The sequence below is a fragment of the Protopterus annectens genome, chromosome 6.part0 (genome assembly GCF_019279795.1).
Source record: "Protopterus annectens isolate FY-2018-M chromosome 6.part0, PAN1.0, whole genome shotgun sequence".
NCBI lineage: Eukaryota > Metazoa > Chordata > Ceratodontiformes > Protopteridae > Protopterus > Protopterus annectens.
This window is the reverse complement of record NC_056737.1, coordinates 194,991,621-195,005,719: the sequence shown is the minus strand read 5'-3', so window position 1 is coordinate 195,005,719 and position 14,099 is coordinate 194,991,621. Positions and strand designations below refer to the sequence as shown.

General features: G+C 32.7%; 1 protein-coding gene across 1 annotated transcript in view; it reads left to right on the top strand.

The window, feature by feature from the left end:
* Window positions 1-12,311, top strand: part of LOC122803802 (vomeronasal type-2 receptor 26-like) — a gene marked incomplete at its 5' end in the record, with an annotated part of 837,235 nt that extends 824,924 nt beyond the window's left edge. Inside the window, one exon of the mRNA XM_044073487.1 lies at window positions 11,392-12,311. Coding sequence (XP_043929422.1) covers window positions 11,392-12,311 — 920 coding nt within the window. The remainder of the gene's footprint in view (window positions 1-11,391) is intronic.
* Between the last annotated feature and the right edge of the window lie 1,788 nt (window positions 12,312-14,099).

The following is a 14,099-nucleotide window of genomic DNA, read 5'->3' as shown; positions in this document are numbered from 1 at the left end:
AACCAGAAATTCCCAGCTCAGAAGGGCAGAGTCCAGCCTCTCCTCCCACAACAGTGCAGACCACGAACCCTCTTAATGTAAAATAACTGGCCTGAAAGCCCAAGTGCTTAAACCAGAATTAATACACTTTTAGAATAACAGACACTGAGCCCTCAATCAGCAGTTCCCAACCTTGAAGGATGTAAGCTACCTGTTCTGCCACTACAGTGCAGACCACAAACCCTCTCAGTGCAAAACAACTGGTCCGAAGCCCAAGTGTTTAAATACATCAATTTTCATTAATATATAATAAAGAAAGCAAGTACCCCTCAAAACTCTTGATCAAAATTGAAGTCAGACTAATTGAACAATAATTATTGACAACACCATTTTTGAGCTATACTGCATTCTGAAAGAGATTATAACTGCGGTGGTAGGCAACATCTGCCTGTGAATGAGAGTGACTTACCTCCTTGTCATCTGTTAATAATCTTTAATGGGGCTTGCAGAGCACTGTGTATTTGTGTGAAGAAATGTGGAATACTTTACTGTGACTACTACGCTTCTGTAAAATAAACATAAAATCAATTACTGTGTCCTTTTTAATTACAAGTGGATTTTAAGTAGTATTTTAAGTAGTATTTGGTTATAATTTCTGGGTAGGAGTGGGAAGCTATCTATCGATGAATGTTACTTTACTAGTATCCATTTGTGTGATGCACATTAATACTTTTCTGTGGCTACTGTGTGTTTGCACAACAAAATGAAATACATTACTGTGGCCATTATTTTTATCACAATCAGTTGTCTGATTTGGATTTGATTTTTTTTTACCAAATGTTTTTGATTTTTAATGCCATGATAGGAATACAGTAAGCCATGGTATGATTAAGGTTCATAAGATTAGTATTCAGTCAGTCTTTGATGTTTGATAAGAGTGCTTTTCTCAGCACTTATAATATACCATAATTTCCTCCTTCTGTAGATTATAAAGGATTACATATATTGGTACCATACTGAAATATCATTGTAATATTTTATTAGTTCTGCTGCTCTTACTACTATTGAAGCTGTCTGGGTATCTTGTTTTCCAAACTGCCCTAATTTCAGTTTGCAAATCCTGGTATTTTATGACTTTCTGTCTCTCATAAATTGACCTGGGAACATTTTGCAGGCATTTCAATAATCAGTGCTAATTTTGTTAATTTTTGGAGTTAGCGTATGATTGTCTATTTTTCTTGGACTAGCATATCTTTCTTACATCTATTTTTGAACTGTTGGGTAATGAAATGTGACAGCAGTGTCATCACTGCCAATAATGCTTTGAGGTTCATGTTTCCAATGCTTCTTGCCTACTTCTGTATTGTAGTATTTGCAAATTCCCAGCACAATAGTCTTGCCACATCATTTTTCTTTCCAGTATACAGACCTTTAGCTATTACTGCATCATGCCCAACAATGACATGCAAGTGTTTCCAGTTCTGTTTTACAGAACCTGCACTTGTCTGTTTCATACACTTTTTCTATATTCTCTATAAGCCACTATGTACATACTCCACTATCTTGGGCTAACATTATTAGCCTTTCATATTTTTGTATAAATTCAGCTCTCCTTAACTATTTTTGCTTTAAATCTTGGTCAACATGTGGTTGTTATTGAAGTTCTCTATACTTGCTTCTAAATTTATGGACTTTCCCATGCTCTTTCCCTTTCTTCTGCCTCTTTTCTTTATATTCATTCTTTTATTTATTATCAGTTTATGTTGCTGTCTGAGTCATATTTACTTCTAGCTTGATTTCTATTACTTCTTCTTTCCAAAATGCTTCTGCTAAACTAAGATGCCAGTTTAAACTTTTTCTCCTGAAGCTTTAGAACTTTCAGTTTGTTTGGATCTGATTATGCCAGCTAATATGTATGTAGTGCTAAGACTGAAGACCTATAAATGAAGTCAATTAAAAGGAGACTTGAACCACCTTCAGAGCAAGGGATGCATAATCTTAATCTATACCATTTTATATATCATTTGATAAGCATGACAGTTTTTTTCTTGTTTCCAATGCTGTTTGAGGCCAGTCAGTCACACTAAAGTTGCAAGTTACAACATGAAGATCAAATTAGTTTATAGCTTATACTTAATTCTTAGATGTCAAGGCAGTTTTCCATATTAACTTTAGTCTAGTCATATCAAGTATTCTTTACTGAGCTTTGTTTCCATGTGTTATGTTTTATTTCTGACCCCTCATATATTCTAAGATATACAGTCATTCAGCTGGAACTTCCTATTATATCACATTCCTGTCCCAGGTTGATATTTTCTTGGTGCTGCTGCTTTCCTTTTATAAATTTTGTCAAATGGTATTCTTTTATCATCTGAGAAAATTGTAAACATTTGTAGTTGTGCTTTCAGAGCTTCATCTGATGAACTTTACAATTTCAAATCATCCATAATGTAGGTGCGATATCTTTGAACAATGTTGGTTTCTGGGAGTTACTCTATGACCATAGCCTAATCTTTTAAGTAACCAGTTTAATAATTTAAGTGCAAGACAGTACAGCTGCAGCAACAAGGAATCACCCTGAAAAAATCCATCTTTGAACTTTTATCCCTTGGATAATAATCTGTCCTTTGTCATAACTTAGCTGCAATTTGGTTTGTCATTCTTTCATAGTCAGTGTAATATAATTCATCAATGTTGGATGCATCTTATACATCTGTAAACAATTCCATTATCTATGAATGTGGTAAAAAAGGTTTTCTGGTAATTTATCCATGCCATACCTAATTTTTTCCTTTACTTTCTATGGCTCACTATTAAGACATTGCTTGACAGTAAATTATCCTTTATTCCATATGACTTTCTTGTATTAACTTTTTGATCTATTGCCATGGTTTGATTTATTTCTAGTATATAAACTCTGCATCAATTCCAATATATCATTTATATATTGTCGGAAGTCAAGTTATTGGTCTATAGTTCTTAAGGTGGCTTGCAGGTTCACTCTTAAGGAGTAATATCATTTTTCATGTTCATTACCAAGATGGTGTCTGCCCAGGATGCACATATAAATAATTTTTACTCAAGGCTAAATATTTTAAGATTTTACTCAAGTATAAGTCTGTTAAGTAAAGACATTAATACCATTAGTCAGAAGAATACATCTGGATCTTGTGTTTCTTGTTTTAGAGCTTTTCCTAATTTTGTCTCAATTTCTCTGGCTATTACTTCAACCCATTTCAAATACTCTATATCCTAGATTCTCATTGTTCTTTTAAATCTTCTATCCATTTGCTATCTTTGTTATGTTCAGCAGGTTCTTCATAAATTCTTCTCCAAAGCATACCTATTTCTTCTTTTTTTTCAATTACATTTCTAATCCTTTTGCTGTGTTTCCTCTTTCTTTATAAAAAGTTTTTTGGTCATCAGTGAATAGCTTATTTTCCTTTATATTTATCTGCTTGCCTTCTACATTTTTTTTTGCTTGTCCTGGTATTTTTAGTTTATTATTGGAGACAGTATATGATACATTCTGATCTACTTTGATATTATATGTTGCCTTTGACATATTTATCGAATAATTTGTGGTTATGTATTGCCTTTTCTGTATTCTTCTAAGAGTGATGTTTCTAGTCTTAACTGTTTTATATATATATATATATATATATATATATATATATATATATATATATATATTTTTTTTTTCTCTATCCGATGCCTCCATGATGGCATTCTACTTGTTCCTTTATAAAATGCCCCTCTCTGATCTTATTTTGTTTATATATAAAGTGTAAAATTTGCCATATCTGTGTGTCTTTGTATTTCTCTTCATACATCTTTGGATCTACATTTTTTGTATTGATTAGTTTGGTATTCTTCTCTGCATGAATACAGTACCATATCAGATTTCTTTTCTCTTTCCAGTGTCAATGATTCTTTTTTGTACCTTTCAAAAACATTTGTGTTTTCTTCATTATATTTTCTCACTTAGTCTGCCACTTCCTTTTCCAGGAGGCCAATATTAATATCTAGACATTATTCTTCACCTGATCAGTACTATCTCTATTTTTTAACAGTGTTTCCTGTGCAAGCATTTTTCTTTCCTCTAATTTTTCTATTACTCTTACTTTATACCACCTGAAAATTATGAGCTTCTTGCATAAAAGTAACAATGCATAATTTCTTCCTTAACCTCAACAGTCCACTTTATTATCTCCCTGCCTATTTCTTGTCATGTCATTTTCAGATTGTTCCTTCTACCACAATGGGGCACCATCCTTCTGAGCCTGAATTACCCCTGTGGTAGATAAGTTTCAGTTTTTTGAAGGATTCTACAGTGCTGTTTTCCAGTCCTGATACAAACGCATAAACAAGGAGTAGGCATTTTAACATGGGAACTATGCATCCAGTCTTCTTTTTTTATTTTTTGACTTACTTTTCTACATGATATATAAAATGCATCTATATGTCAGTGTCACCCTGGTGATATTTCATAAATACAGGGTCCAACACATGTAGGTACTCAACAAAATATGAGGATGAATTCAGTTCCAGCAGTTCTACGTTCCTTTTCTTGTTGATTCCATCTTTCCATTCAGATTGAGTGAATGAATAAGAATAAACTGTAGGAATAGTAAGAGAAATATTTAAAAATATAATAAATATAATAAATATATGTATATATGCAATAAATAGCCACTTGCATAGATACATAATGTACATATAAAATACATATAAAAATACATATAAAAACATATATTGTATATAAAATATAAAATAATGGATGTAAATAAAAATATATACATAAAGAGAATCAAATCCAATAAAATCTAAGTTAAAAGACTTGTATATAAGTCAAATCAAATGTATTGAAAATGAAATATTGAGTTAAATTACATATATTTATAAATGTATATATATATGTGTGTGTGTATATCCCCCCTATTTTTTGTGTATTAAAACAAAAATGTTAAACAACCCTAAGAATAAATTCTGCATTTTATTTTTATATATTATTAATTATTTTATATTATAATCATTACTTATGTTTCTTAGGGTCAGCTGCAAGCATTTTCAATGCTGGGGTGATGGAGATATGGTCATTTAGACCCTTACCACAACAAGAGTCCAATCTAAGTTGCCACATCATTTCTTTTAACTCCAGTTGGGTCTCCCAGTCACCACCCCTCTCAAGGCATTTTACTTCCTCTATTACCCAGAATTTAAAATCTGCATTCTTACAGACCAAGACATGTCTGTACATAACATCGTTTTCATTTTGTTTGTTGATATCCCTTACATGTTCGTAAATTCTGGATCGTAGGTGCCGTTCTGTTTTCCCAACATAATAGCTCCAACAGACCTTACAAAAAACAAGGTATACCACCCCTTTTGTATAACAACTACTATAAGTTTTGGCAACCAAGGTTGTTCTAAGACTGGGTATTCTAATCTCTTTTTGTCCTCCTACAAATGCACACTGTGCGTATCTACTGCATTTAAATGTCCCACATTTTTTACTTGCACCATGTGTATTTTTCTTCTTCTTCTCTAGGATATTCTTAATATTCCTATTCCTCCTGTAACTATAGCATATGTCATTTTGAAATACATCAGTTTTGATGGACATTTCCCTAAACATCTCCCAAGTCTCGTTAATACATTTTCTAAGTTGTCCTATCCCTTGATAATACGTAAGGGTTAAGTATGGTATACAATTTGTATTGTTTTTGTTGTGGTTATTGTTACCATCCTCCATTTCTCGGACACTAACATCCACATCACTATTAACTGTGTTGGCACAACTACTCTTAACTAATAAAGGAGCATATTTATTGTTACTTCTACCTTTTTGAACCTGTTTTTTTACACCATGTATCAAATCGAGTGGATAACCTCTCTCTTAGAACATTTTGCCAACGAATTCAATCTCTTCCACAAATTCATTTTCATCTGAAATCATCCTTGCCATCCTAATCATTTGTCCCTTAATAATATTCTGTTTTAATACATATGAATGGTGACTATCAAAATGTAGATAAGCGTTGGAAAAATGCTCCTTTCTATATATATTGGATTTATAACACTTGTTTGTATAATCCTTGTCTAACCTCACATCCAAGAAATGTATAAAATCTTTTCCAATATCATGTGTAAATTCTAAAAATGTTGTAGTATGATTAATATATTCTATAAATTCATCTATCTTATCAAGTGGCCCATTCCCTACAACAAAAATATCATCTAAAAATCTATAATATTTACCGATGTACCTATAATAATCAGAAGAAAATATAAACTCACTCTCCCAATATAGCATAATAATATTTGCATATATAGGGGCACAGGCTGAGCCCATTGCCACTCCTTCTTTTTGGTGGAAATATTCACCCTGGAAGTGCAGATAATTGTATTTCAGAACTAACTCCATATTTTCAAGTACCAACCTGAATTCATCACTAGTTAAAAGATTCATTTCAATTAACATATCTTCAAACCACATCATACCCATTTCTTGTGGTATGACGGAAAACAGATCTCTCACATCAATTGTGATGAAAAAACTATCATTATTGTATGGACACTCACCCATCTTACTCAAAAAATCCCAAGAATCAACTAAGATATGACAATATTTTTTGTGAAACTTCTTCAATTTAGAATCTACATATATTGCTAAAGGTTGAGTCTTAGATCCCTGGGATGAGACAATGGGTCTCATGGGGGGGGTCGTAAACAGATTTATGGACTTTTGGTATTCCAAAAATAGCCAGTATAACTGGTTTTGGGACTTTAAAGAAATTATAAAGATCCATATCGATCAAAGCCTGTAACAAGTTACCCTCCAATGCTATGTCTATCTGTCTATAAGATATATTAATTTCATTTCTGGATACTCTACTATATTGATTCTCATTATCTAAAATATCCATCATTTTAGTCGTATAGTCCCATTTATCCATAAATACCACACCCCCACCCTTGTCCGGTTTCATGACTCTTAATTTGTCATTGCTACTGAGCTCTTTCAATAATTTAGTTTCAACCTCTGTTAAATTACTAACTGGTTGTGTATTGTATAAGTTTGTCATACATATCCTCCTAGTTACACATCTCTCAAAATTCATAATCTCATTTTGTAATGGGGGATTGAATATACTCGCTCTCTTTAGTATACTTTCCTTATTTGGAATATTCCTATCCTTATACATATGCATAAAATTTTATTTTCTCGTGAACAATTTAATGTCTAACAAGATATTTTCAATTTTTGGAATATTTGTAGGTACAAAAGTAAACCCTTTAATAAATAAATTGAAATAATCGTCATTAATCTGTATATCTGTATAATTAAAAATATTAAAATTCCTACGGGTACAAATGATATTTTCTCTTTTCTCGTCTACTTGGACCTCTGTTCTAATGTCACCTGTACCGGTGTTAAATACTTGATTATCATGTGTTATCTGTGTGATCTCACCACATGTTGGATATTACTGTTCTCCATCATCTGTGCATATGTGGGTTGTTGCATTCGATTCCATAGTCTCTCTGATCTCCTGGGTTCTTCCAGGTCTAAAGGGATAACTTCCCTAACATTGTTACTGCTATCCCCACAACTAGTATAATGCTGTTCTGCTCCATTTGCATCCTGACCATTGTATGCATGATAATGTTGTTCTCTAGCAAAATGGTCCTGCTCCAGTCTTCCCCTTCTGGTCTCCTCATAGTAATTAAAATGTGTATAATCCCTACCATTATATCTCTCATTCCCTCTCCAATTCATACTGTTTGTTGTGCTGCTTCTATAGTTGTTGTGATATTTGTTATTTTTGGATTCGACATAATATGCCATACCCTTTTCATATTCAGCCAAATCTCTTTCCAACTTTAACATTTTCCTGTTAATGTTGGTGTTAGTAGTATAATCTACATCACGCAACACTCTCAAGTAAACATTCTTGTGTTCATCTACTTGGAATAACAAATCAGTACTAATGCGTTCCTACAATTTATCAATTTCCTTTTTAAGTGTTTCCATATTTCTAGTATTTAATTTAATCATTTCTTTTAGAACTGCCAGCCCACAATTATTCAAAATATCACAAATAATTAAAAAAAAATCTTTGTCATCTTTGGCGTTGTTTGAAAATGTATTGAGTCTTAATCCCTTTGGTATTATTTTCTCTTCCAAACATTTCTCAAAATACCAATTCTCAGTAGCCAGAGATTTGTACTTAGATAACAAAGATTTGAAAGTCTTACATAAGTCTTTGTACGTGGAACCTCCACATTTATCTTTGCTCTTCTCTCTGTTGTTTATTTTCAACGATCGATTAATCCAAGTCTGGAAATCCAAGTTCTTATACACTTCTGGTATCTCCTGCCCCTCAAAATCATTTTGACAATGTTTTTGTTTGCCGAAACGCCATTAGGAGCTCTCTGGCCATGGTCTTGTGCATACACCCTTTCTCGTTGCTCTGTTTTGGCTTCTGACGTCATCCTACTCGCGCCAGTCTGCCTTGGACTACTCTGTGCACAAGGAATACTGTTATCAGAGCAAGGCAGTCCAGTATCAGTTTGAGAATGGGTTTGAATAACCCTAATAAGTTCAGACAAAAGACTGCTATTATCCATCTTTGAGACTCCTTGTTTCCGGGTTCGCAAAATATCCAAACACACAGAATCACTTGTAACCAAAAACTGCCTCACAAACCACAAAAGACAATGCGGGCCCGGTCACAATAAAGGAAGTCTTCAGGAATTCAGTCCAATGCAGCCAAAAATAAACAAAAAATAGTTTATTACATAAAGCAATACTCAAATTTACAACTGAAACCATAGATTAAACGCTTCCGTCTCCATTCGGGGACTTCATCAGAATCCATGGATTTAACAATACAGGCATCTTTTATTCTAACAAAATTCATTTAGCTGGCATCTAATTGAATGATTGATTAATTAATTCCATTTTTCTTAAAGTGCAACCTTACCATAAATACTAAGAACATCTAAAACTTGTATGAATGAGTGAATGAATAAGAATAAACTGTAGGAATAGTAAGAGAAATATTTAAAAATATAATAAATATAACAAATTTATGTATATATGCAATAAATAGCCACTTGAATAGATACATAATGTACATATAAAATACATGTAAAAAAATACATATAAAACATATATTGTATATAAAATATAAAATAATGGATGTAAATAAAACGATATAGATAAAGAGAATCAAATCCAATAAAATCTAAGTTAAAAGACTTGTATATAAGTCAAATCAAATGTATTGAAAATTAAATATTGAGTTAAATTACATATATTTATAAATGTATATATATATGTGTGTGTATACCCCCCCTATTTTTTGTGTATTAAAACAAAAATGTTAAACAACCCTAAGAATAAATTCTGCATTTTATTTTTATATATTATTAATTATTTTATATTATAATCATTACTTATGTTTCTTAGGGTCAAGTGGCTATTTATTGCATATATACATATATTTATTATATTTATTATATTTTTAAATATTTCTCTTACTATTCCTGCAGTTAATTCTTTTCCATTCAGATTCTCCATCTGAGGTGTACTTGTTTAGCACAATGGATATGACAGTGTGAAACAAATTTGAAATATGTTACTTTAGCTATTATTCATTTTGCCATATTTGAATATCTGAGAAGCATGCAATCAGCAATGTGGCTATAATTGGTGGGTATGGGGGCTGGTCTGGCTTTCCAGGATAAGTATGTTTTTTATGTAAATCAAGTTGGAATACTTTACTGTGGAAAGTTTTTTATCACAATTGGATATGTGTAGTGCACGATCAAAAACATGACTGTAACTGATGAATGCAGACATTGGTGGATTACAGTGGTAAAAGTTTGTTTGAAATGTTCTAAAGTTGGTAATTCTGTTATTATTGTTTAGTAAGCTTTATTTCACATCATTCTGGAAAAATATTCAAAACTACAAATTTAAAACGCAAACAGATTTTGCTTTATTGAGTAATAAATATACTTTACAACAATCAAGATGATGAATCTAAAAGAACATGTAGATTACTAATTGACTTAAAAAAGTTACTGGACTCATGGATGAGAGGCCAGCCAGGGCTCAAGGTACAAATAATCTGTCACTGCAGGTCCTCCTCCCCACATTTTCTGCTGATCTTAGCTCTGTAGGTCTGGGTGATTAATGGGCTCATGATGAGGATGAGGGAATTCTGGTCATTTAATGTAGCTGTAACTTCATTGAGCTAAGACTCTGTTATAAGATCAGATTCATGCACTTAATACTTCATGGGGAATCAAAGACTATGTAAAATTTATTATGACTTAAATATAAACATAATAGTGTATACAGCAAAGCTATAAGAGATGTTAATGATGTAACATTCATACAGCTAACTTTGCCACACCATTATGGAGACATGGTGGAAAAGGAAGTAAATGCTTTACCTACCAATGTTCAGATGTTAATAGATATTGTGTAAGTAGTAACTTAATTAAGTAATGTTATAATTATAAGGATAACCTCATTCTGACTGGTTTTATGACTATGTTTAGACAGGTCTAATTCACTCTACCAAATTTTCACATAACTGAAAATCAAAAGATCAAGGCGAGAAGAGAAAAATCACACAACACCAAACCTTTACATTGCCAAAGTTCAAATCAATGAAACACCAGCTTTGCATGTTACACACAACTCAGAGCTTCTAAATGGAGATAGCGGTACAGTGAAGGTTGGGAAATTTAACCTTTTCCTCACTGTAGTGTGATCTCAGAGTTGGTATATATAATTTGCAGGGGGTGTGGGGGATGCAGGGGGATTTGCCCCCTGCAAAAACGTAACAAAAGGTGGATTTTTGTGTTGACTTGGAGCAGCTGGTGTTTTGTTATTCTGAATGTCAGCAATGTAAATCTTTGGTGTTGTGCAATTTCACTCTTCTTGTCTTCTTTTGATTTCTGGTTATGTGAAAATTCAGTAGAGTGAAGTAGACTCATTTAGACAGTGAAATGGTTTCTTGAAATATTTAAGAGCCTAACCAACTTAACAAATATTTGGGTTACAGCTTCCATTGTTTTTTCTTTAGTAAATTAACATCCCACACAAGATATAATATGATGCAGTCATACAGGCATACAACATAACTATTGCTGTAGAATTTGTAGTAAGGACATAGCATTGTGTATTTATTTGGTTATTCATAAATCAGTTTGTATGTTAATTCATTTACTTCTAGGAAAGTCTAATTCAATGCCAGTTAATTACCAGTTATGTCTAAATAAAACTAACATTCCAATTAAAAAAAAAAACAGTATATAATAAAACTTAAAAAAAACTGTATATAATAAAACTTGGTTTAAATCTAAACGTTGTTTTCTCTTCTTTTACAGATTCCACTGAGTGTCTGAAATGTCCTAAATATGGTTGGCCCAGTGAGACACAAGACAAGTGCATTAAGAAAGTAACAGAGTTCCTTTCATATGAAGAATTGCTAGGCACAACATTAACTGTGCTTTCCATATACTTAGCGAAGAACACCATTGTCATTCTAGTGATATTTATAAATTGCCACCATACACCTGTTGTCAAGGCCAATAATAGAGAACTTAGTTTTTTGCTTTTATTTAGTCTCATGTTGTGCTTTCTCTGTTCACTTATTTTCATAGGCCACCCCACTCATGTGACATGTATGCTTCGTCAAAGTGTATTTGGCATTATTTTTACATTGTCTATCTCATGTATTTTAGCAAAAACTGTTGTAGTGATCATTGCCTTTAATGCTAGCAAACCACACAACAATCTACTGAAATACACAGGTCCCAGAGTACCAAAACTTTTTGTCATACTCTGTTTATCTATTCAGATGATAATATGTATTTCTTGGTTAACTATTTCTCCTCCATTTCAGGATGAAAATACAACTTCTGTAACAGGAAAGATCATTATAGAATGTAATGAAGGCTCACCTATGGCATTCTGGTGCATGTTATCATATATGGGTCTTTTAGCTACTGTAAGCCTGGTAGTTGCATTCCTGTCCAGGAAGCTCCCAGACAGCTTTAATGAGGCAAAATTTATCACATTCAGTATGTTGGTATTTGTTAGTGTGTGGATGTCATTTATCCCAGCCTATCTGAGCACACAAGGGAAGTATATGGTGGCTGTGGAAGTATTTGCCATTTTATCTTCAGGGGGTGGACTCCTGTTTTGTATATTTGTTCCTAAGTGCTACATTATTCTCTTTAGACCAGAAATGAATACCAGAGACTACCTAATGGGGAAGGGGGTGTTTAGGAATGAAAACTATTAAGGTAAATATTTGTAAACAGTACCTGAAATATACAAGGTAATCAATTGTGAAGTTCTTGTTAAATAAGTGTTGCAGTCAAACACAGAAGAAATACTTGTTAATTTTAAAATTTTTAATTTTCGTGATGGCAATCTGTGAATAGCATTCATTGTAATTAGTCATGCTGATATTCAGTTTGTTTATATTGACTATTTTTTCAGCTGCAATGCATATTTGGAGTTTTTCAACTTATCATGAATTTACAGAATTTTGTAAGTGATTGAAAAACAAAAAATGTGCCTTCAGTTTAGAAATAAATGAGCTAAGAGAAGAGTTATTTGATTTACTAGTGATGGATAGCTATATTAAGATCAATGAAAGAAACAGACTGCAGAAGGTCAATAAAACCCAAAAAGTCAGAAGTTACAGATGAACACAGTAATTAGAAGTGTCCATAGAAATGCATGTGATATAACAGAAGTAAATAGGATATATTACTGTGCTGCTAAATTAATAACTGATAAAGTTCTACCACAAGAACACAGGGTAGTGAGGGAAATGAAGGGGAAAAACTGAATACCATCATGGAAGTATCGAATAGAGAAAACTATAAAGCAATTAAGACAAGAAGTGTCACTGTTAGAAGCATATAGAAGAGGGAACAGATAAAAAATACTTAGAAAGATAGATGTGATAAAAGCAATGCGCAGTATTAGAACAGATCAAGATCTATCATGCACTATCACAAATAACAAACTAAAAATCTCAGCACAGGTGGAAAAACTTAGAAGATACACAGATAAATATAAAGGAGAAGTATAAAATAAGCAATTTATTGATGACCCAAAAAAGTTTTATAGCGAATTTGGAAACAAGGTAAAAGGCATTGAAAGACCACCAAGAAAGAAGAAATAGATATATTCTGGAGAAGCATTTATGAAGCTCCTGTGGAACATAACAAAGATGCTAAATGGATAGAAGAAGTAAAAGAAAGAATAAGAAGTTTAAAGGTACAAGATATGAAATGGAATGAAGTAACAGCCAGAGAGATTAAAACAAAGTTAAGGAAAGCCTCTAACTGGGAAACCCCAGGCCCAGATTCAGTACCTAAATCATGGTTAAAAGTAATTAAAAGTATTAACATCTTTGCACGAATATTTAGCCATGAGTAAGAACTATATGCGCACTCTGAACAGATACCATCCTGGCTAACAACAGGAAAAACAATGCTCCTACTTAAGAGTGAACCTACAAGCTACCTTAAAAATTACAGACCAATAACTTGCCTAAACTGTACACTGGAATTGATGCAGACAGAGTTCAAAGTCAATTAGAAAAAAACTCAATTATGGCAGTAAAACAAAAGGGCGATAAAAGAAAGTCATGTGCAATAAAGGATAATTTGTTGTTAAATAAAGACATAGTGGAGAACTGTGAAAAGGGGAAGAATCTAAGTATGACATGGATTGACTACAAAAAAAACATGGGAAAAGGACAAATTCACGTTTTCCTATTGTACCTCTATCTTGCACTGAAAAAAGTCAGTTCATTTCAATCAGCTGATTTTTGATCAGCTGTACCAGCTTTGTTTTTTAATAAGGAAAGTTGCTGCTTTGATGAGTTGAAGGTTTCCCACACACATACACAATACACACAAACACATACACACACACACACACACACACACACACGCACGCCTACATGCACACACACACACACACACACACACACACACACACACACACACAAAAAAACAGAGCGAGACTATATTGCTCTTCTCTTTTAATTTCTTTAATAATAGTCATTTAT